This window comes from Eumetopias jubatus, unplaced genomic scaffold (assembly GCF_037043125.1).
Source record: "Eumetopias jubatus isolate StellerSeaLion01/CBP00866 unplaced genomic scaffold, mEumJub1_p1.0 scaffold_13, whole genome shotgun sequence".
Taxonomy (NCBI): domain Eukaryota; kingdom Metazoa; phylum Chordata; class Mammalia; order Carnivora; family Otariidae; genus Eumetopias; species Eumetopias jubatus.
The window spans coordinates 40,876,878-40,902,165 of record NW_028274819.1 but is presented as its reverse complement, the minus strand read 5'-3'; the positions used below and the strand labels follow the sequence as shown (position 1 = coordinate 40,902,165).

The window sequence follows — 25,288 nt, the reverse complement described above, 5'->3', positions numbered from 1 at the left end:
TGGTTCCAGATTACTTCTCCTGCCTCACCCTCACCATCCCTACAATTTCTGTTCCAGTCAGGCTAAAATGCTTGCAGGCCCCTAAACATACAGCTTCATATGGCTCATTCTGCCTGGCACTCTGCCCTCCTCCCTACAGATCACCACCACCACCACTCACTCTAAGTCCACTTGAACTTATCCCTTAGGACTCAGTTCAGACATGATCTCTTCCAAGAAGACCTCTCTGACACCCCCAAATCTGGGTGACGTGTCCCTCTTATGTTCCCACAAACACCTTTTGTTTATGCCTTCATAACCATTACCATAGTGGACTGTAAAGGGCTCCTGATTCTTTAGTCTCCTCAACCATGCTTTAACATCTTGGAAACATGCCCTTCCCCCTCCCCCCCCCAAGCCCGTACCTAAATACAGAGCCTGATACAGGCATTCCAAAAGTAGCTGATGAATAAATGAATGAGTAAATAAATAAATGTGGGAAAGTAAACCTACCTCATAGGTGGGGGAGCCTTAGTCTATCAAAGTAGCAAGACTCACAGGAAGAACCATAAGAACTATGGGACAGATCAAGAGAAAAAAGACAAGTGACAAAGCAGGGTCTAAGGTCCAGACCAAAGATAAACTTGACAGTGGGAAAAATAAAGGCAGAGACCAGTGGGAGCTCTAGCTCGGGGAGATAGATGGAGTTCCATAGTCAGCATGGGAAGTCACAGAAGAATCTCAGGGTCTGAGAGGAATAAACTTCCTGCTGGAATCTATGGAACTCTCCCAAGACTAAAAAGGCATAGAAGCAGCAGAGAAAGTAATAAATAGTTTAGCCTGGAATCACAGAAAAAACCTGGGGTTAAAGCCAGAACAAGCCTAGGCAGATTAAAGAGAAGATACTGGTAGGAGAGGCCAGGAGGTACAATGGAAAGAGAACAGGCTTTGGAGCCAGGCGCTCCAGCACTTACCAGCTCCATGACCTTGGAAAAGCCAAGCCTTTTCTCTAGGAACCTTAGGTTCTTCATTGGTAAAAATTGGGACACGGCACCGATTTCACAGAACTGTTTAAAGAAACACATGAGGCATGCTATACTTTGTAAATGAAAAGAATAATCTAATGGAAGCCTATTATTATGAGGTTGACCAGAAGCTATGCCTCTTCTGTCCCAAGGCATCTAGTGCTTATAAGTTGTTCTAGATTTCTTGTGAAAGGGACGAATGCATGTTGATAAATGAACATATTCCAAGATATGAGGGACCTGATATGTTACCATTCCCAGAGGGAGATGCTGCTGGAAAAGGCAATGCTTAATCCAAAGGAATGGCAAAGTAATGATCAACTTGTAAGCTAGATCAGGGCCCAGCAGGGATGACACAGAATAATGTGTTATTTTGTGTAAATGGCATAGTATGGATGCCTTACTGATGAAACGGCTAAGGTATCATTATATTACTAGATTTGAACAGAAGATAAGCCAGAACTACACCTGTAAGAAATGGAGTGTCAAGAGTGTCACCCCCATAGTGATCATCCTGAGTGTGTCCCTCAAATTGGAAAAACAGAAACCAGGTTCTCTGGCCTATGACACAAAAATGTCAAGGTGTCCAAGAAGGAGCTTCTAACAAATGAGCTTTCAGATTGGACCCTCCACATAAGCAAGAGGTTGCAGCTAGAAAACAAACGATCAGGTGAGAGTCAGGGGAACTGTACCCAAGCCCTGGGCCAAGAGATGCAGTGTCTTGGCCTGAATGAGCCGGTCCGCTTCAGCTTCTCCTCGCCTTTGTCGAGTCTCCTTTGGCTCCCTCACTGTGGTTCAGACAAGTCTTTACAAAAGTGCCAGCAGCCTGCCTCAGCTGTTCTCAGGGCACTCAGAGGAAGGTCTGTGTCTAAGCTTGGACCAGGGTGTTAAAGGAGGTCTACAGCTCCCCCAAGACCCAAAAGGGAGGGGTGAGATCAGAGGGTCAGAAGTAGGACCACTTGCCACCTGCGCACACTTGGAAATTTTCTCTTCAGGGATAAATTTTATGTTTTTTGTTTGTTTTAATAATGAACTGATGGGAATTTGTCTCGTTGCACAAAGCCTTCCTAATACCTTGCAAATCATATACCATTCATTCATTCATTCATTCCACATTTATAAAGCACCTACTGCCCAGCATAGGCAAAGGGGAAACAGAGAAAAAACAATGAGAAAGGACACATGCCCTCAGAAGACATCCGAGGTAGATGGAGAGAGGAGGGAGGCCAGCAGGGCCTTGTGGACTCAGGGAGAGGGGAGAAAAAGTGCAGAAATGGAGCTGGATCTTAAAAAAGCAGAAATATTTGGATGAAAGCTGGGGAAGAAAAACAGTGCCTCAAGATCACGGCAGGATTCATTCGCAAACACTTATCGCACACCTGCTCTGTGCCAGGCGCCGTGAGCCTGAGATGAGCAACCCACAACAACAACAAACACTTGGAGGGCTTCACCTGTGGCAGGTAAGGTTCCAAGCACTTTATCTGAATTAACTCACTTAATCCTCCCCAAATTCCTATATAGTAAGTTACTGTTATTATCCTCCTTTTACAGGTGAGGAAAATGAGGCACAGAGACGTTGAGTGACTTGTCCGAGTGGCAGAGCCAGGACTCAGACCTAGGCTGTCTGGCTCTGGGCCACTCTTTTTTTTTTTAAACCTTTGAAAAACATTTTATTGAGTTATAATTGATATATACATATTTAACATGTACAATCTGATAAGTTTTGACATATGTATAAAGCCAGAAAAACCCTCACTACAATCAAGACAGGGAGCGTATCCATCACCCAAAAGTTTCCTCATACAGCTCTGGGCAGTTGTAATGATAACTCATCAACAGAAACAACGAGAAGTCCAGCAGAGAGGCAGGAAGGCATTGGTTTTGGGTTTAAATAATGACAAGTTTTATTTTGGATATGATGAATTAGAGCTTACATTCGCAAACAGGCAGAAAACAGGGAATGGGAGAGAGGCTTGGCACTTTGAGGTGGGAATACTGACTTCAGAATCCTTGAGGAAAGATGGAAGCAAGATTCTGCCTAAGGAAAAACCCCGGAGGGGAAGAGCAGGAGGAGAAAGTTTCTAGAAAGTCAGATGCCACAGAAAAGTCAAGGACAAGGAAGACACTGTATATAGCATTTTGGAGCTAGAAAAGAAAAACTCAGAAGTAATATAATTTTTATCTGAAAAGATAAACGGAATCTGAATAAAGTGTGTAGTATAGTTAACAACAGGTATTGTACCCATGTCAATTTCCTAGTTTTTTAAAGATATTTATTTATTGAGAGAGAGAGCGTGCACGTGCACGCTTGCATGCACATACAAGCAGAGGGTGGGGCAGAGGGAGAGAAAGAATCTCAAGCGACTTGGAGCTGAGCATAGAACCTGACACAGGGCTTGATCTCACAACCCTGAGATTATGACCCGAGCTGAAATCAAGAGTCGGCCGCTCAACCGACTGAGCCACCCAGGCACCTTGATTTCCTAGTTTTGATACTGTACTATACCTACTTAAGAGTCTACCACAGGAGGAAGCTGGGTGAGGATACCCAAGATTCCCTGTACTATTTTTATAACTTCCTGTAAGTCTGTAATTATTTCAAGAAAAAAGTTTTGTTTTTTTTTAAAGGAACTAACTGAACTAATTGAACATCTAATTTATGCTAGGCATCGTACTGGACACTTTCCTTAATAAATGATCATTTAACCCTCAAATAATCCTATTAAGTAAGTATAACTATTCTCATTTTATAGCTGAAAAAGTGAGACACACAAGAAAGGACTTGCCAAAGTCACCACCTAGTTAATGAAGAAACTAAACTGTTATTCTACTCCAACGTGCATAAAATCCACCTAAACAGCCCTGACAAGTCACCTCTTGGCTCCTGCATGAACAAGTCCCAGCCCTTGTGCTTTATATTTGACTTTAGAATAAGCTACCTAACCCCACCCTAGCCCCAGTTTTCTCATCAGTAAAATGGATCAACAACTCCTGTCCTAATTAGTTCACAAGATTTTTGTGAGATTCCAATGAGACAGAGTGTGAAAGCCCCTTGCAAACTGTTCAAGTCTGTGCATGTCTGGCGGACTGACATTCTGAAACTGTGAAAAAGGTCAGTCCTGGCGAAACAGACAGAGGGAAGGAAAAGTATCTACCCTAGCAACTCCTGCTGACCTGTCCTTTTGGGTAGTATATGACCCTGGGGATGCACCAGCTACCAGCAGCATCTGGCCAAGGGCAGGCAGTCCTCTGCATGAGCCTGTGTCAGCAAACTGGACCCAATCACCATCCTCCCTCCACCAACCCCGCTTTCCCCCAGCCCCACACACATATGGTGCCGTTGTCTCTGCAGATGTCCTGTGCCCCCCAAAGGTTCAGCTCTTTGTAGAAGAGCATTCTTCTATGAGGCTACTGGAAATACACCCTCTGGCCCATGGCCCATGGCCCCCAGCCCTTGTTCAAAGTTGTCTAGCATGCTGAGTTCAGGCAGGATGTCCTCAGAACACCCAGAAATTAAGAAATTAGCAGCTCCAGATTGTGGTAGAGCTAACCCCTACCAGCCCTACCCCATAGTGTCTACAGTGCTGGAATTAGCTAGAGATGAAGCAAAAACACACATTGCTACATTAAGACAACAGAAACCTCTGTCTCAAAGGTAGGTTGGCATGGTACCGAATTTCACCTGTAGAAATGCTTCTCTGGATGAAATGGCCTCTCATTTCAGGAAAGAGGGCTGGCTGTACTACTGGTTCATCAGTCATGCATAGGAACAAATTGGGCTAGGGATGCCCGTGCGGCCTGATGCCCTGGCTTGATCCAAAGGCACCAATCCCTGCAATGTCAGTGACTCCACCGAAAGCTCTCCAAGCAGAACCAGGACTGGAGGATGCGCAGGCCTCAAAGCCCGGCTCCACCTCAGCCCTCCCCTCCAATGACAAGGATGCAGCCCAAAGCTGAGCCCATGCTACATGGCCTCCTAAACTGGTCTCCCTGGCTGCTTCCAAGCCACCCTCCAGAGCAGCCAGGGAGAGCTCTGATAACATCGCTTCTGTTTAAAAATCATTCACAATTCTCACTGATTGCAAAACCAAATGAAGCCCAAATCCCCTAGCCTAGCATCCAAACACCTTCTCAGACTGGCCCCAGTCAACCTTTATAACTTTGCTTTAATGGCTCTAGACGAAATGAACTACCTCTTATCCCTGAGCTCAGCCTGTGATTCCTGCCTCTGTACTTTGTTTATGCTGTGTGCTTCATCTGGAAGGCTTCCTTCTTAGCCAGATGCTACCTGATTTTGAAGCCAGCTCAAATCCCACCTCTTCCATGAAGACTTCCCTGATTATTCTGGTTCACATTAACTACCCATTATCATTACCTGGGGAGCTCTTTTAAAATACTGACACCCACTCATCACCCAGAGATTCTGATTTGATCAGTATGGACTAGGACATTAGGCAATTGATTTTTTCAAGTTTCCCAGGTGTTTCTAATATGCAACCAGATTTAAAAACCATTATCCTAAGTTAGAAGTGATCTCTTTCCACTAAACTCTCACAGCACTTGATCTAAACATGTTTTATGACACATAACTTCTAGCTTCTTATATGGATATTTTATTGTTTAAAGATTGTTGAGTGTTTGTCAGGCACTATTCTAGGTACTGGAATATAGCAGCGATCAACCCAAAGCCCCGGCTTTCATGGAGTTTACATTCTGATAAGGAGACAGATACCAAACAATTAATACACAGTAAGGTCAGGTGGTAAGCACTTCTAAAAGTAGAGGAAGGGGATGGAGAATAAAAGGAGGGGTCCTCTTTCAAAGAGAGTTGTCAGGAACTCCTTCAAGACATTGCCTAAGAACAAAACCTGTGTCTAATTCACCTTTATATCTCTCACAGCTTTTTGCATAGTGCTTGGCACAAAAATAAATGCTCGTTGTATGAACGAATGAAAGCATGAGTGAGTGAACGGATCAGCGTGCCTTATCTATGGATATATCCCCCCTGCCCCAGCGCCCAGGGAAGTACCTGAAATACACTAGATGTTCAATAGATATTGACTGAACGGGTGAATGGCACATCTTCCTAGGAACAGATCATCACAACATCACAGAACAGCAAGCTGATCCTAGATTGCTGAGCCCAATCTTCTCATTTTAAAGATAAAACTGACATCCAGAGAGGTGACTACTGGGCCAAAATCACAGAAGAAATCAGAGGGACAGCTGACCTGAGTCCTCAGCTCCTATGACTGCTGGTATAGTGCTTATTCCATCAAACTGAAACACTTTTCCCATTAGCAAAGAAAATTATTCTGAGGGCTATTAACTGGCCTAAGAAGGAACTCAGATTAGCATCAGTAGAACTTAAAAACAAAAACAAAAACAAAAAAAACCCCCCAATTTTCTTTGGTTTCAGAGCTGTCTTTCCTGATGGCTAAAATATGGTGCATTTAACAGACAACCTCACCCTTGCTATACCTCACTGCCCCATTACACCACCTCCATCAAGGCAGGCAGACAGGACCTCCCAGAGCAGGCAAGGGGTTGGTGAATTTCCAACTGTATCTACAACTCTGAATGTTCCCCCATTTCCAACCTCAGCCAGAGTTCCAACAAAATATGGAATACACCACCAGAGGCTAAATGGGAAAGCCCATGTAAATAAGCCAGTGGCTAGGAAACCAGAGAGGAACAGAAGACCCTGGCCAGGTGAGGGAGACCATCAGGTACTGGGATTGCTGGTGTAGTGATGGGGTGTGCTCCAAGCAAGTGGTTGACCAGCTGGCCTTGATGTAGGCAAACAAGCTCTGGCCTGACAAGAATCAAGTACAACATTTTCTTTTCATTTTTCTTAAAACCCTGTGGAAACATAGAATCCATCTGGATGCAATGAAGACCAATTTCCTAGAATAACATTCCAAACAAAATGATCTTCCTCAAGAGAGCCAAGTATTATACTGTTGGCATGGGCTTCCCTGGCCTTCTAGTAAATAAAATGCCCTATTACCTGGCCTTTCTGCACCTCTATAGTACCGGGATGGTCAAAATGAGGACCCTAGAGCATCTGGAGATTACAAAGAGTTTTCTGAGTTCTCAAAGAAAAATGTGAATTAGTGCAACTTTTAATGTCAAATATATCGTGTAAACATTGATATGGTACTTCTTCGAAACTGGCAATTTTCTCTTGGGCCTAGGTGAAGAAGCAGAGAGCTGATTACAGCAAAGATCCCCAGCTTCACCTGATCATAAGAATCTCCTATGGGACACTGGACCTCACCAAATTAGAATTACCAGAGCAGAGACCTAGAACTCTGTATGTTTAGCAAGCGTGCCAGGTGATTCTTATGAATTGGTTAGCAAGGGAAACATCAAGCTGGAAAAACCACAGTATCCACTGCATAGGATTATTATCAGAATTAAGTGGAACTATATAAAGCTCTTGGGACAGTGCCTGGCACATAATAAGTGTTCAGTAAGAGTTGGTTGTTGCTGTTACTTAATTATTAATAAGACATTTCAGAGCCTGGTCAGATAATAGTTACCATATAGTTAAAAGAGCAGAGAGCACAAGTATCCTACAGTGGAAGAACTACAATTATTTACCTCTTTTTTTTCTCATTAATTTCATCCCTGTTATCTCCCTAGCACAGTAGTTCTCAAAGTGTGGGCCCTGAACCAGCAGCATCAGCACAACCTGGGACATTATTAGAAATGAAAATTCCCAGGCCCTACCCCAGATCTACTGAATTAGTATATCATTGGAGGTAGGGCCCAGAAATCTGCTTTAACAAGATTTCCAGATGATTCAGAGGCAGGCTATAGTGTGAGAACCATCGACCTAACATCTTCCTACTCCAAGTATGGTCAGCAACACGGCATATCAGAAATGCAGAATCTGGGGCGCCTGGGTGGCTCAGTCAGTTAAGCGTCTGCCTTTGGCTCAGGTTATGATCCCAGGGTCCTTGGATCGAGCCCCATGTTGGGCTCCCTGCTCAGTGGCAAGTCTGCTTCTTCCTCTGTCCCTCCCCCAACTTGTACACTCTCTCTCTCAAATAAATAAAATCTTAAAAAAAAAAACAAAAACAGAAATGCAGAATCTCAGGTCCCCATCCCAGGCCTACTAAAAATCAGATTCCACATTTTAATGAAGTTCCCAGGGGACTCACATGCACAAGACCATCTGAGCAGCACAGTCCTAGGCCACAGGAATTTCACAGATGTACAAGTAAAAAGGGAGCTGACTGTGGCATTCTGATCGTTGTTAAATGGCATTCTAAGGACTTACCAGGCACTACTCTTTACCTCATTCATCCTCATTATGCCTAGTGGTAAGTATTTTTATTCCTGTTTTACAGATTAGAAAATTGAGGCTCAAATCAGTAAAGTAATTTGCTGAAGGTCACACGACTAAATCTCCGTGTGACCCAAGTCTGTGTGTCTCTCTCCGTCTGCCCCACGGTGGCTGACGGGACAGCTACACAGACACCACCTGCCTGCCAGTACAAATGGGACAACTTCAAAAAGGAAGCAGTCCCCAACTTATGAAGGAGCAAGCCTCCAAAAGTGTGTGTTTCTGAGTCTGATATTTGGAACTCCTGATGGAAGTACTTGCAGAAATTATTTACATCATGACTTCTACGAGAAAATGCATTCTGAGTTATAACACCAGATGGTAGCAGCTCCCTGCAGGGTCATTACCTCTGGGCTCCAGAAACTTGTTAGTACTTCATTCATATCAGCATAAGAGAAGAATGCAGCTCCAATGCAGATCCGTCCCCAGATGTTATGGCTCAGGAAACATTCATTCATCCCCTCACTAAAGGATTTATTGAGTGCCTCCTAAAGAAAAGGTGCTATGCCAGGGGCTGTGCGTGGTAAAAGATAAAAATGATCCATGCCTTAAGGAATTCATCATGGTCCAGTAAGGAAAAAAAGTAGAAATACACACACCCAAGGTGGAATGTGGTGAGTGACAAAAGAGAATGCTATGGAAGTTGAGAGAAGGAAGAGATCCTAGCATCGAGGATCAGGGCAGACTTCCCAAGGAGGTGCCATCTTAAAGCTGAGTGTGGAAGCCCAGCAAGAACATAGATTAGCCAAAACTGGCACTCCCAGAAAATGGAAGAGTCTGAACCAAGACATGGAGGTGTAAAAGAGAAGGTCATGTTGTAGAACTGCAAGGTGTCTCCTTGGTTGAAGCAAAAGCTTTACTTCATTCAGATATGGGAGATGAAACTAGAAAGGCAGGTCTGCACCTAAGCAGAGGTAGGTGCAACCTAAATGGTAGGTTGAGAGATTGGAACTTTGCTTTGTACGTATAGAGAGCTGCTTCACATTACTCATCGTATTATATAATAAATCAATTGAACTCCAAATCCTTTTTGAAACAAGCTAGGGTAAAAACAAACATTTCTGAATTGGTATTGTAATTACTTTCAAGTCTGCTTCCTCCATTAGACTTAATTCGAATGAGTTTGAGCATTAGTAGATGCTCAAAAGATGCTGATGGATGAACAAAGGAATGAATGAATACACAAGTACACCAATGAGCGGGAGAGGGCGGGAGAGATGCCGCACATCACGGCATGGAAAGGAAGGAGTGGAGGGGTGGTGGAGAGAGTGGAGACCGTGGGTCTAATGGTCAGGGGGCCACTGTGACTGGACAGGTGAGAAGCCAATGGGGTAAGGTTAAAAGGAATGAGGAGAAAGGGACAGAAGAGAGACACCCAGCTACAGGGCCTAGCAAGTGACTGGCAAGGGGGCAAAGAGAAGGGAGTCATCAGGGTCTCGCTGAAGTCGGCAGCCTGGGTGGCTGGGAGAGAACAGCGCCATTGGAAAATCGGGCCGTTGGATGGAAGATACCACTTCACTGAGTCTTCACCACCCTGCGGATACCTCTCTTATCCTCGCCCATGCTCCCTGCTCCCCCTGCTTGAGCCATGCCAGCTTCCTTGCCAGCTCTTGAGCATGCCAGGCCTGCTCCCGCTTTCGAGCCTCTGCGCTGGGACACTGTTCATCAGATACCTGCAGAGCCAAGTCCCTCGCCAACTCCACATCTTTGCTCCACCTCAATGAGGCCCATCGAAAACCACAACCCACGCGTCCTAGCTCCCCTCCACAGTTCCAAAAGTCCCATACCCTGCTCCTTTTTCTTCTTTTTTATTGTACTTACTACCTTTCTAACATATAATTTTATTTCTTATGTCTACAGTTTAACGTCGGTCTCCTCTCACTAAAATGTAAATTCCACAAGGACAAGGATTTCTATTTTGCAAATACCTTGAACAGTGGCTAGCATATAACAGGCATTCAATAAATAATTGTTCAATGTACTATCTCCATCTTACAGATAAGGAAATGGAGGCTCAGAAAGGCAACGCAACTTTCCCTAAAGAACACAGCTGTCATTCAGTAGTGGGAGCCTGAATTCAAACACAGATCTGCCCAACTCTTACTTCCTCTCTGCCAGGCTGAGTCTTGTTTTAGACAGGCCACCTCTGAGGGGACAGTGACCCATCTGGGGGGACATAATGAGCAAGCAGTGAAAAATGTGAGATCCGAGTCAACAACAACCAAACCTGCAAGACAGGAGACCCGGCCTGGCTGGGGGCAGGTCCACGAGTGCAGATCCTGAGCTGCCTACAGCCTGAAACACAGGTACTCTGACCAGAGAACCACCAGAGAACCAATGGCTTCGTTTCCTGAGTGCAAGTCTGAAGAATCAGGCCGCTTCTTCAGCAAAGCAGCTCCTAATCTTTCCAGCTGTCTAAACTGTCAAATCACAAACTTCTCTTCAGGGGAATGTACTTAACAAAGGGACATGTCCGATTTCCCTTTATACCACCCATCCAGTGGGTCCGCACTCGGTTTCACTGCCACTTGGATCCACGCCCCCCGCCCGCCCCCCCGCCAGCCCCCGGCCGCATAATCCGTATATCACAGGCTCAATTTACAGCGCAGCACATTAACCACTGGAGTGGCTCAAAATAAACACGGTTGGCAGAGTGTAATTATTTCCAGCAAAAGAGTTGGTTCTGCATTTTGACAGTCATCTGATATATTATTGTACTCAATGCTAAACTGTGAAACTGCAAAATTAAGAGAAAGCATTTTTTTAAGTTTCAAAAGTACTCATTATTAAATTATAAAGCAGGTCATTTATGATGAGTCAGTCCAAAACCAAGGATAACAATGAATGACTGCAGGAATCTTGACTTCTTTCTATAACCTTTAATGTCCACAATCCAAGGCCGTTGTGAAAATTGAATGAGATAGCACATCTAGCCCAGTGCCTGGGTCACAAGAGGTCCTCAATTAATGTCAATTGTCTTACTTAATTATTATTGCTATTTTTCCAGCAGCAGAATTTACGAACTACCTCAATTTGTTCATTTAGTCATGATTCCATCATCCCCAAAGAGCTCTCAGTCCACTGGCGAAAGGCAACCAAACAGGTTACTCTTGCATGGGAAGAGGGGGAGACACACAGGGCTAAGGGGCATGCAGAGAAAGAGCCCTTTCCCAGGGACAGCAAGGCCAGAGCTGAGCCAGAAAGGGGAACAAAAGTCAGCAGAATGCGGGGAAAGATGAGGAGGGAAGGGAGGCCTAAAAGCAAGAAAAGAGCACATGACTCGGAGAAACTACAATTGGAACTGGCCTAGAATGACCAATGCAAGACTACTGTTGCAGATATTTAGACCTGCAATGGCCCCTCTTTCATGTTTAAGTAACAAAATGCACTGATCCCTCAGCACAATGGGAAGTGGCTGAACACGTCTCCTGGAGCCCACCCTCCATAGTCCAAATTCCCAGGAAAGTGGTGGTGGGCCCCAGCCACCCAGCCTCTCATGCTTGCTCTCAAAGATGAGACGGGAGAGATCTCTCTTGAAAAGAGGATTTGATGAAATCCAAGCTATCCAATGGCAGCATGTGAACATGCTGAATCAGCTGCACTTCAGGAAACAGAGTGTCCTTGGGAGACAGGGCATATCACTTACACACAGAAAACCACTCCTATACACAAAGGACGAACAGTGAAACGTTTAACGCCAGCCTTCAATTATTAAACAAGCCCAAATGAGCTCTGGTAGTAAGACAGATCACACACACTCACAGAGAGGACTCTGGCAGGCCAGCCTAGATTGTCTTGGGGTTATTCATCAAGGCACCAACAGACAGGGCGAGACAGAGGGCTCTCTCAGAGGTTGCAGGGTCATACGGTCACCCAGAGCTCTTAGAGAACCCTAGGAAGTGGCGGTCATGGCCAGAGCAGGGGAGAGAAAGTACAAAGAACCCGACTCTGTGGAAAACATGGAGTTTTTTTTCAAGGTATAACAGCCCATGCTGGCAAAGAGCTCATTAACAACTTTTTGCTCCTTGGTTGGCATTTTCACACTGGCCGGTTTGGGGCTTCCTGTGTGGAACTTAAGCTTTGGCCCAAATGTCTCTCGGGGTGTATCTGTCAGTCCCTTGGGAAGAGGCAGCACACTGAGGTGAAGCTCTGGAGCCTCATGTGGCCTCAAAGACCAGCTGCATGGCTCTCAGTCCCAGCTTCCTCATCTGTCAATATCAGTCCGTGGGGTGGCTGGGAAAATTAAATAACACACACGTGATTGAATAATAACCTGGCACAACACACACAGGAGGGGCTTCTTATCTTTTGCTTCCCATTCCCTTTACTCCTTTCCTTCGTGCCTCTGAAAAATTAGAATGTTTTCGTGGCTGGGCGCTTGGGTTCATTTCTTTTGATATCAGTTCAAAACAGCATCCTTTGGGGCATCGGCCTGGTTCGACACTAACTTCTGTTTGGGAATTACCCTAACAGGAAGACACTCAGGTACAGACCCCAGCCCTTTCACACCTCTCCTCACTCGGACCTCAGGCAGGCTACTCCACTGGTCACACCCCCAGCCCGTGCTCCTCCCTAGCTGACTCATCTGTGAGGCTGGCCTGTTGCCCTGCCCATGCAACCCTCCCCTCCCCTCACAGCTTGTTCCCGTCTACTGGGCCAGCCATGCTATAAGCCCAGGGTCCCCCACAAGGCTAGCCAGCCCTCTGCCCCTCACCCAGTTCCAGCTCCTGGATCCTGAGCCCCTGGAAAGCAGGGGCCACGTCTCAGCGCCCTGACTCTGCGAGTGGCACAGAATCCAGCAAACAGCAGAGGCCCGCCAGTGCTGGTGGGTCGAGAGGGACACGGTGCCAGAGGGCCCAATCCTGGGACATGTTCTTAGAAGTTCTGTCTCAAGGCCAAAAAAAAATTTCCTAGGATGGAAACGCTCCAGGAAGCCTAGGCAATGACAAATGAGCTGAGTGCAGGCAATCTCCAGAGACTCCTGGTATTCCAGAAACCCTCATGCTCTCCCGCACATTCCTCACATACTGGGGCAGTTTGTGTGGACAGGGTGGCCCAAGGTGTAGGCAGTACAGACTCCAGACTCCATGTAAAGGAAGGTACTGTGCGAGAACATGAGAGTGTGGAGAGTGGAACAAAGGGTGACAGAGATATGGAGTCCTGGTCACAGGAGAAAATAATCTGACACAGTGCTGGGTGCTGAGGATGCCAAAGTGGGTATGCACACAGCCCCAGCAGCCCACCCCCCTGTGGGCCCCCTACCAAAACACCCTGATCCTCCTCAGCACTGGATCACTCTGACTCACTTGTCCCACCTGCCAGACCACAAGCTCCTTGAGGGTAGAGATTATGTCACAGTGAACATTGTATCTACAGCATCTAGCACGGCGTCCGGCACAAACCCCAGGTCTACCAATTCCTAACTCTGTGGTCTTGCCAAGTCACATAAGCTCTCTCAGCCTCAATTTCTAGTCTGTAGAGTAGAGATAATGATAATCTCTACACCCAGGGAGGAAGAAATGAGCTATGTACGTAAAGCCCTTACTTAGCCAAGGCCTGATTTAGTACGTAACACTGGTTAGGTGGTAGGGGTATTATGGAGCAGACTGCAAGCAAATGCTTGATGAACTAGGGGTAAGAGAGAGGGATACACATTCACACAGACTGCTACAAAATTATGTGACTATACAGCAGGAATATATTTGAATTACTCTAAGAGCAGAAAAGAGAGAGCGCACCTACTTTTGCCTGGGTATATACAGAGAATTTCACAGAGGAGGTAGATAACATTGAACTTAAAATCTGAAGAACTAAACTCCAGTCAAAGACACGGCATTTGCAATAGCACACAGGCAGGACAGAGTCCGGTGTGTTCAGGAACTGCCAAGTCTGGGTGCAAGCAGGGTCTGTACACAGGAGCAGGGGTAACACGGGGTGAAGAGATCAGGAAGAGCCAACAGCTCCCAGCGCGCTTCTCCTGCGACACACCGGAGAGAGCCACTGCAGGGTTCTGAGCAGGGAGGGAAAGGCACAGCCACTCTGGTGGCTGTGTGGAAGGTGGGCAAAGGGGGCGAGCTGGGGGGAACAGGGTAAAGAGGGGAGCTGATGTGGGCTGGGGTACCGGAGGGAATGGAGATAGGGGTCGGGGGGGGGGGAATGAAGCAAGCCAGCTCAAGGAGTTGGGTAGAAACTGAGTCTCAGAAAAACTGCACCTGGCCCTTGGTGCTCCCCAAGTCTTCTTCATATAAAGTGTGGCTCTATGAGTTAGGTAAATCCCCTTCTCTCCATATTGCCCACCTCACAATTTGTGCAACAACTGAGGAGCACGAATATGGAAAATTCCAGCCGAAAGCTGTGACTGGGGTGAGCAGGTCCAGAGGTCACAGTCACCGCTGGGCAAAACCACCTACAACAGGCCTGGGATCAGGGCCAGCATTTTCCCACTCACATGCAAACTTGGGCCCCGAGTTTTAGCAACCAAAAACATTTCAGGTGTACTTTTTTTTTTTTAAGCTATTTACAGGAACCCAAGGTCCTTCAAGTACTTCAGAGAAATGGCTTATATCTAGTTTGTTCTTAAAGAAAAAACAATAGCCTCTTTGCCCTACATGCCTGGGTGCCAACAAAAGGATGCAATGACTCACCAAGTCTCTAGGGTCCCAGAAATCAGTCTGTCTATTTGTCTCTCTCTCTCTCTCTCTCTCTCACACACACACACACAAACACACATACACTCCCTCTGCCTGCCCCCTCTCCTCCCCCTCCTTCCCCCTCTTCCTCTTCCCTCTCTCTCTTCCTCTAGTCTCTCTTCCCTTCCCCCCTCTTTCCTCCCCCCTCCACTCTCTATATGTCTCTCTCCACACCCTCCTGCTTGCCCCCACTCTGTCTCTCTCTGCAATAGAAATCTACTATTATCCTGTGAAAGGAGCTGCATTCTAATAGTCTCCTGGAGCGAGGAGAAAGGCAGGGAGGGTTCAAGGCCATACATGACCATTCCTAATAAACACAAAATGGTTGCCTTTCCTGCTTCCTTCCTTGGTTTCAATCTAATTAGACAGAGCTAATGAGTAGGCAGCAATGGTGCTTGGTTCAGCTGTTCCAGACCCAAGTGTTTCTTCCTTATTAAAAATAAAGACACCCAAGGGCTCAGTTTGGTAAAAATGCACACAGAGAGGCACATTTCCTTTAAAAAAAATGTTTTGCATTAAAAAACAATATCTGTTTAATAAGTACCAAAAATCAAATGTGCAACAGCAAGATCCTTGGCAGCACCCGTGTGCATTTTCAGACCGTGTCTTCAAGGAGAGAACATTAGAAAGAGACTCAGAAGACCTGAGGTCCAGTGTCAGCTCTGCCACTGACCCGCGGTGGGATCCCCCTGAGCCGCAGCTTCCTCAGTATCAGATGGGTGTAATGCTCTACCTATCTCACAGTCTGCGGGAGAGAATGTATTTGGAAGTGTTTTGCAAACTATAAACCACTTTGTTAACACCTACTCAGTCAACAAATATTTACTGAGGGCCTACCAGATGCCAGGCATTTGTTCACCCTTGTTACCTTCATGAAGAACACTGCACCTCTTCAGCTCAGTCACTGGATAGCACTTTCAAATGCAGCCTGGTCTGTGGGCTCAAGCCATGCACCCATTCACCGAGTATTTTCCCCCACTGAAGCATTCATTACTCACTCGCCTCCATCAGCAGGTACTTAATGACATCTCTGCCCTGAGAGACCCTGGGGCATGTTAGTACAAATGATGGTGGGGAGCGGGGCCTCTTGCCACCTCTGCTGCTCCAGGGGGCCTGATCATGTGAAGCTTCCAGAACCTTATTCTCTATAACCACGGAATAAGATGATTCTCACAACCAGGGCCAAGGCAGGTGAACAGATGGTAAGCCTGCATGGCTATGTCCTTCTGGTATCAGAGTGCCTGGTGCCATGCCCTCACCAGGTGACCTTTACCTGCAGGCTCAGCCCTAGCCCAGCCCTGACCAGTCGGTACTGTCCTCAGTTCAAAAAGATTTAAAGTCTCTGAGGTTAGCCACTCAGAAGCAAATTCAGTGTGTTGCCATTCCTGTTCCGACCTTGTCCCTTGGTTTTCATCACTAAGCATCATGCCTTGTTCTGGGAACCAGGCCCTGCTTTGTGCCAGAGGTCCAGTTACTATGACCCTGAATTGTTTCCTGTCTGAATCACCTAGTGACCCATTCCACCAAGACCAGAGTACTGCTTTACTATTACTCCAAGAGAATGTCTTGATGCAGAATCTACCCAGGAGCCTCCAGAGACCAGAGCTCCTAGGAGTACATCTCCACAATTCCCAGTGCACAGCTCAGCTCAGCCTCTACAATAAATATCTGCAGAATGAGAAGTTTGCCCGCTTGCCTAGATGACTGCGAACTATCTGCTCCTACGGCCCTCCCCACACATGGGACCTCCCTGATGGAAAAAAGTACTGTTGCTTATCACCACGTCCTCTGGCTGCTGTGCTGTTCCCAGCACGGTCTCTGGGTCAAACCTACCCACCCCATTCCCAGTACATCCCTTTTGCCAATTAGTGTGTGCTATGAGCAGAAGGGCTAAGCCGGTTCTGCAGTCTGCTGCCTGGCTCAGCATCCTAGCCCCATCTTTCGCTCCTGGAGTCTAAGAGTTAGTTCAGTCTAAGGATTCATTTGGGGCCATCTGGCACCTTCTGGCACTTTCTGGCACCAGCATGGAAGGGACTCAGCCCCGTCCAACAAGCACCACTGAACACCAAGAGTGGTATGAGGGAAGCTCTGTTTAAGACCCTGAGGTTGACACAGAAGATGTCTCACTAAAACCTAAGAAAGAAGGGCCCCAGTCAGGCCTAGACTACAACATATCAGATTTCGGCTCTGTGAGGTTGCTCTAAGCCTGAGAATGCAAATAGGAAGCCTGATCTTCACTTCTTTACTTCTTTATTGCTACTTCTTTCCAGATCAGCAGAGGAAAAGCATATCCAACACGAAGGGAGAAAGTGGGACTAAGATTTAGTCCTGGTCTCCTCCACCAATGTGTTGTGTGACCTCAGGTGAATCCCTCCCCTTGCCTGGGTCTCTAATACCCTCCTTCATGCAGTCCACGGGCTTTCATCTGGCGATCCATTTCTTTGGCCCCATCTATGCCTGACATGCAGCAAATTTCCTTGCTACTCAAAATGTGGTTCTGAGACCACAGCATTGGCATCACCTGGGATGCCCAGAGGCCTACTGACTGGACCTGAGGAATCAGAATCCGCATTTTAACAAGATCCCTAAGTGATTTTGCATGCACACTGAAGTTCAGCAAACACTGTTCTGCAGCTCCTCAGAAAGACCAGAACAACCTGGAGCATGACCTCCTGCGCAAGAAGCTGGAAGAATGAGCTAGTCACAGGACTTCCCTGAAGTGAACAGAAGCACCTGGCCAGTAGTAAGGGCTGGGGAGAGATGCTGCAGGATCCTTTTAGACTCAGCTGTGATCCATAAAAGATCTCCCAAGTACTTAGAGTCTCTAAATTTGAAGTCTTTAGATAAAATGACTTTAAAAATACTAATCATGCACGGAAGTCTAACCATGAACCAAGCATCAGTGAATCCAGGGTTCCTTCTGTACTGGCATCCTGCCAGCCCGCACTCAACACGGCTCTAAAATCAGCAAAGAGGTCACCTCTGAAACCACCGCACTTCTCCCTGCCCCATCTGCCTCCTGCCTGGTCCTCACCTACCAGAACTTCAGGCTCAGCTGGACTCCCACGGACAAGACCACACTCACAGGAACACTGCTCGGGGCCAGTGCAGCAGTGCAGAGCGGGGAGAGGGCCATAGCCTCAGGGTCACAGACCCACACAGTCAGTCCCATGGAGCAGAAAGAGAAGGGAGAAGCACAGACTGGAAGTTTAGCAAAGACTAAACCAACCTTGCCCTTGCTTCCAACATCCAGGGAGAAGACCAGCTTCTGGCTTGGTAACCATCCGCCTGAGACAGTCTCATTCAGCCAGTGAGGCTTTGAAGACAAGCACAGAAAACATCCTAAGCCCTCGCGGTTCTAGTCCTGAGGCTACGCTAATGTGCTGTGTGACCGTGGGAGGCAGCCTCCCTGCCTTGCCCCCTTCCCTCCGGATGAGAGGTGCCACTTGCTCCTCTGAGATGGGACTCTACTGCACACTGCAGAATTATTTATCTGTGTTTGCAAGCACTCTATCTCCATTGCCTGTTTCCCTAGCAATGGAGAGGGCAGAAGGAAGGAAGGAGGGAGGAAGGACGGGAGGGGAGTGGAGGCCAGACTTGGACCTGATGGCTGTGCAGGTCACCAGCAGTTTGGAAAGGGCCCCTTTCTTGAAGCACTCTCCATGTCACAGTGTCCATTTTATATCCTAAGCACACTGTGAAAAAATAACTTATAACCCTCAGAGCCCAGCTCTTGAAGTTCCTCACTGCACCTGCCCAAAGGCCCTCTTCCCCCTTATGACTGCAGGATCACACAATAACTACATATTGGGGAGGATTTCTGACCACCTGATCTCCCCAAACAACTCTGACAGAAATCTCAAGTAGAGATGTGACTATAAAATTCTCTATAGCCACTGGCTATGGCTATATTCAGCCTGCAAAAACCAATCTTCAAGACCTCTAAGCCTTATACAGAACCCAGAGGAAAAAGCAATAGGCCTCCTGATTATCCTCTGCAAACAACCCTACTCTTACTGTGGTGGGGACATGGGCAGGATTACTCTGAGTACTTAACTGGATGGATGGATGATGGCCTGCCCCAAACCTCACTGGGCGGGAGGTGGGGGGGGAGGTGGGCGGGTATGGTGGCTCATCTTTGCGAGCCCTCACTGAGAGCTGACCCCTGGCAGACCTCTAAGATTCACCTCCTCGAGGACGCCTTCTCTGACCATACTGTCACACTAGGGCCCCCTCCAACACTCCCTGCCCCATCTCCTACTGCATGCTCTTATCTGTCTCAACCATGCACTGTGAGATTTTTGAGGACAGTACTGTAAAACTTGTCTCTATACCTATGGCGGCCTGCACAAAGAAGTCATTCAACAAAGGTTTCATGAGTGAGTGAGTGAATGAATCAACCAATGAAAACCAAACAAGGACCAAAGATTATTTACTCAGTTTTACCACTGTCTGTCAAGACTGACCTTCAGACTCATTGTGAGCCAGGCCTCCTCCTTAGTCGGGAAGCTAGAACAGAAAGAGACCTCGGAGGTCTGGGAGAGTTAGCTCTGGAAAAAATTGGGATTCAAACACTGTTCTCACCCTCCTTCAGGTTCTGCAATGTTCTGTGCTCTTCTTACCAGAACTGTTAGGTCAGAGATGTATTCTTTAGAAATGGGATACTGTTTATATTTTAGCTATTAAATGCAGTGTGAAAGTACCTAGCACGTGGTCATTGTTTAACATTTGTGAAACCCGCATCTACAGAATGCTATTTCTCTATGTCAGGAATGAGGAATTTGCAAATAGTGGAGTTACAGAACCACTCTGGGCCACCCACTTTTGTGACTATAAAAGCATTTAAGTAAGGCAAGCTGACTTTGGTGGAATAGCCTCTATTTTTCATCTACTTATATAACTCTGCATTGTCAAAGAGCACCAGTACTGATGCTGTCATCTCTCATGCCCCCAAGAAAAACCTCCTTTGGGGCTCTTTCTACATTTATTTTCAATTGCCAGATCCCCAGAGGAAAAAATCAAATCACTGACGCTATTTCAAACTTCATGCTCAAGGCAGCCACTAAGAGGATAATAGGGCAGCTCAGCTTTTGCTCTCTTTGAGGCAGGAAGACACCCCATGGCTGTGAAGGAAAGGCAGGACATGTGTGAGGACATTCAAAACAACAGAAAGATAAGAGAAGCTGGAGGAAAAAGCTGTTTGGAACCATGAACCATTCCAAGGTAACTTATTATGTTATTATATAAGAAACAAAATGAGCTCTCAACATTGCCGGTCATTTACTGCTTCATCCATTCAGGCATTCGGTCACAAACATGCACTGGACACCCACTACATGCCAGGGAATGCATGAGGCAGGTGGGCAGCAGAGGAAGGATTTCTAGTAGCAGAATATCAGCCCACAACTGTGCACTATGTTCCCGTCACAGTAGCCTTCCTTCAGGTCCAAGGTGCAAGGCCCTTTCATGCTTCAGGACAGGTTTCAGCTTAAACGTCTCTTCCTCCAGGAGGTCTCACCTGATGATCAACAAATATTACTCCATTACCCCTGACGACTCTTCTCTAGTGAAGAAATAATGGGTAACAAGGCAAGGCCCTAACCCTACAGGAACTTATCACTTATCAAGGCAGAATCAGGCTCAGGGTAACAGGGAAGGAACTGGGGCAGGTCAGGACAGGGGTAGCAACCCAGATGACATCTTACTGACTCCCAGGCTCTGAACATGAGCTTCTTCAATCTCCCTGACTGAAGTACAACTCTGGGCCCTAGACAGAGCCTGCGGGTGGAGATCAAACGGCTGCAGCTATGGGAGAAAATAGTAGGGACCGAGCCCATTCCTCATGCCAGAGAATGGCCTTTGAAGCATTCAGACAGAAGCATACACGACTCTCCTCCCCAACCATGCTGTCCTTAGGAGACTAAAGGGAGCCCAAAGGTCTACAAGTGGGCCGCAATCTCTTGAGTAAGACTGTAAGACCAGCAAGGGGAAGGGCAGTACAGAGCAAAGGGAGGAGGGCTCGGCCTAGGTGCGGAGGACAGGGCTCAAGTCCAAAGTCGGCCACCTATCAGACTCAGGCTGTGGGGCGAGTCTTTCCCTTACCCAGGCTTCATTTCACCATCTGTGAATGGGGGGGTGGGGTGGATTAGGACGATGTCTACGAGCCCTTACAGCATTAAAGATCTGAGATTCTAGATGCATGCCAACCCCGCTGTTGTCAGTGGGCAGGGGGACTTTTCAAGCACACACACCACTGATCTAACGTCCGGTTGCACTCTCAATTACACAGTGGATAAAACGGTCAGAGGGAAGAGCTAATACAGTATTTCCTGAGCCTATTTAGTCTCCGGATTCAGCACTGCACCCGCTTCTTCCCCACTTGCAATTTACCAGATAATATCATCACAGGCACTCCCTGAAACAGCTACCATTTGTCACCTCCTTGGGTACTTAAGCCTGCCTTTTTTCTTTTAAGACAACTAGATCATTATAAAGACTAGTCATTAAAATCGCCGAATAAAATTTACGGAGAAAACAAGTTTCTCCTCTCTTTGTTTCCATTATAATAGCCATATAATGAATTGCTGACCTGCACTGGAAAAAAAAAAAAAAAAAAACCTATCAGAAGGAACATAAGGGCAAATACATATGCCTACTTCGTGAACAAATAATGCCACACAGAGCAACGTAACCCATTCATTACCCAGAGCCTTTTTCTTATGGAAACAATACTATAAATGATGCTCGATAGCCCAGGCTTGCTGCCTTGCAATAATACCCACCCTCACCCACAAACACATACCCAACATTCACTAAGAACCTTTTAATATATCCTAGCCATTCTTTTCAGGGCTGGAGAAACAGTGATAAAACACACTTTCTGTCCTTAAACAAAGTGTGAGGCTACAGGTCAAGTGGTCCCAGCTGTGGAAGAAAAAGTGGCAGAACCCAGTTCACAGGTCAGGGAAGCACTCAGGTCGAAGAGCAGATTGCAAAGCACTTCCCAATACCCATACCAAAAGGCCACATAATCCCAGGCAGCAATTTTCAAAGTGTGGCCCCAGACCATCAGCATAAACCCCACCTGGGAACTTGTTAGAACTTAAATTCTCAGCTCCACCCCAGTCCCTACTGAATCGGAAATTCCCAGCACTCTGTTTTTAACAAGTCCTCCAGGCGATTCGGATGCATGCCTTAGTTTGAGAACCACCACCTTAGAGCATCCAAACTGCTGCATATTTGCAGTAAAAATGGTAGAGAACTAAGTTGCCCATTAAACCTAACAGAAAAACAAGAGAATTGGGTACAAAATTGGTTTTTAAAAATATCTTAAAAGGTACCTGGGAAAAGCAGGTTCATTAGAGAAGGAAGCAAGAGACAGAAGTGCTGGTCCTGATGCAGAATATATACTGTCCGCATATACTCAGGAGCCTCTGAGGCGAAGGCCCCAGGCCTTTTCCTATGGGGTACTTCATTTCCGGTTATGGGCCTGTTCAGTCCCCTCAGCTGACGCTCATCTTGTCGTTTCAGGCGGCGTTCCCACACATTCACTACCAGGGCTCTCAGACCTAGCAACCACCATTAAGGTCACTTGGTTTTGGACTCATAAATAGGAGGATGGAAGGTAAACAAACAAGGAGCAATAAATGTTGTGAGGTCATTAAATTTAAAACCGAAGGGACAATTAAAAGAGGAAGAAAGAAATATGTGAGTATATATGAGAAAGAGATTGTTTAAAGTAGGGTCTGCTGAGCTCTGAATAACAAAAGAGAGCAGATGAGGGTTGGATCAGCCCAAGGAGAGAAGAGAAAATGAAGGAATATTGAGTCATTTCTTGGCCTCTGCCACCAGGTGGCGAAACTAACCCAGCACAGCTTAGTTGCTGTCCAAAAGCTTCTGTTTTGATTTGTCTTTTCCTGTTTATTTATTGATTTAGGGTGGGAATGGCGGTGCAGAGCCACCTCAAGCTGTGTGGCTGGAGGCAGAGAGAGCATATTGAGCAGTGGATTGTTTTTACACATGCTAATTCAAGTCAGTGACCTTAATTAGGAGTATTGTTCTATTTTAACATGTAGAAACAACCATGTAATAAAAAGTACCCAGGGATGACAAAAGCTATGCTGAGTTACATGTTAATATTTCACTGCAACTACATTTTAAGACAATACATTTTATTTTAAAATATCTGTTTTCCTGGAATGAAACTCAATGTCAAGTTAGGTTTAATTTCATGGTCCAAATGCAATTTTTCCTCCAGCAGACCACAAAATGTTAAATACTGAGGAACACAATAATAATGAAAAGGCAGCTTTACTGTAAAAGCAAATTTCCTGTAGAGATGACCTGAGGTTCTACAGATCACAAAGGAAAAGACACTCATGGTTAATCATAAACCCATCTAAAGATAGTTCATTTCTAATATCTTTCATTTCAAACAATGTAAACAACTCCCTGGGCTTGGAAAGTTGTAAATTTAATAATGTTGTTTCAATTCACTACTAGTTCCCATTGATTTTCTCTCATTTTAATCTTTATTGATTGATTAATGTCATCTTGAGACATCCAAATGACAAATTGAGGGGAAAAAAATGATAAGCCTTGAGTTGGACCTCTATTGGAAAGAGCACTAATCTGGGAATCAAGAGACCTGGGTTCTAGGGGTGCCTAGGTGACTCAGTCGTTAAGCATCTGCCTTCGGCTCAGGTCATGATCCCGGGGTCCTGGGATTGAGCCCCGCATTGGGCTCCCTGCTCGGTGGGAAGTCTGCTTCTCCCTCTCCCACTCCCCCTGCTTGTGTTCCCTCTCTCGCTGTGTCTCTCTCTGTCAAAAAAATAAATCAAATCTTAAAAAAAAAAGAGAGAGAGAGAGAGACCTGGGTTCTAGTATTTGCTCAGCCACTACCAGCCACCAACCCTGGGAAAGTCACTCCAGCTCTCCAGGCTTCAGCTTCCTCATATATGAAATGACACAATAATCTTTGCCATAATTCACTAAATTGTTGTGATTAGCAGATAAAAAAACAAGGAGTTGTTACTATGAGACTACCAAGATTCCCATAAATTCAAATCAAACAAAAACAAAACTTCTACTGAAGAACAAACTGCTTTTAAAAGCTTTTAAAATTAGACAAAGAAAAATACGCTGCTTTAAGGATAACAAATACCAGGGTAGGCAAGTAGAAATACTGAAAAATTGTTCTCGGTGTGGTTGGATCCTCAAATTTTGGATCATCAAAATAAGTGTCTTTGGAAAAATCAAGTTTGAATAATCCCAAATGATGTAGAGTTACCATAGCAACAAATGGGACCATTAGGTTGGGGCAATCAGTAAGAGTCATCAACAAGTGGTTCTGCTTTACTTATGAAAACAACAACAAGAAAGTTTCTACTACTAGAGGTGGTACCTCTATGCTTATAATTTCTTTGAAATATACAGTTGCAAAATGCTCATGAAATTAACAAAATTCAAGTGATTTTTCAGAATAAATTAAATAATAAAAAAGACTAAGAAAAACACCTTTTTTAAGTGTGGAGATCCTTGAATGAAAGGTACTGTCTGGATACATATATCACTGCTCTCTATCCAGGAAAGAATACCAATCAAATGAGTCTATAGACAATCTACTCTGAATGTTTCTTTAGCTGCTATATTAATAAAAGGTAATATAATACATGGTAAATATGTACTCGACTAAACAAGAGCTTTCAGTCTCTCCTGCTTATTAGTGGATACTGAAATTCAAATAAGCCAAACCATCCTTCAAACAGTTCAGATCACAGAGGTAGACAAATATTAGCTTAGCTTGCTTCCCAGCTGGTAGGCCAGACAGAGTTCAATCTAGTTACAGATTCAGGAGAAAAGGAATTGTCTATGTCATTTAATTCACTGTCCTGTTGAACCCACATATCTGACAGCTCTCCTCCAAGTAAGACCCAGGTCTTAAAAATTAGTTCTACTATTAACTACAAGGGTCCGCTTCAATGTGATGGGACTAACGGTGGGGCCATGACTGGGAATCTTAATGTAAAAACTTCACAAAGACCCTTAACCCTCTGGCAATTACAAAACAAACAGATCTCTAGGCCTCAGGCTACTTGATATTTGTAGCCCTGTAAGATAAAGGAAATAGAGACCAACATGTATTATGTAACCTCAACCACATGAGTTTCTAATAAAACCACATAATCGAAAAGTTTTATTCCAGTTTTATTTTTGTATAATAGTAGAGGAAATTATTGGTA

The 25,288-nt window shown here is 45.6% G+C and overlaps 1 protein-coding gene across 7 annotated transcripts in view; it reads right to left on the bottom strand.

The window, feature by feature from the left end:
• SERGEF (secretion regulating guanine nucleotide exchange factor) overlaps nt 1-25,288 on the bottom strand; it is a 216,591-nt gene that overhangs the window by 105,439 nt on the left and 85,864 nt on the right. For 4 of the 7 annotated variants that reach the window (XM_028116952.2, XM_028116954.2, XM_028116955.2 and 1 more), the window contains one exon: nt 954-1,046. The exons of the other annotated variants lie outside the window; for them this stretch is intronic. In XM_028116952.2, the coding sequence (XP_027972753.1) occupies nt 954-1,046 (93 nt within the window). The remainder of the gene's footprint in view (nt 1-953; nt 1,047-25,288) is intronic. 7 annotated transcript variants of the gene reach the window in all.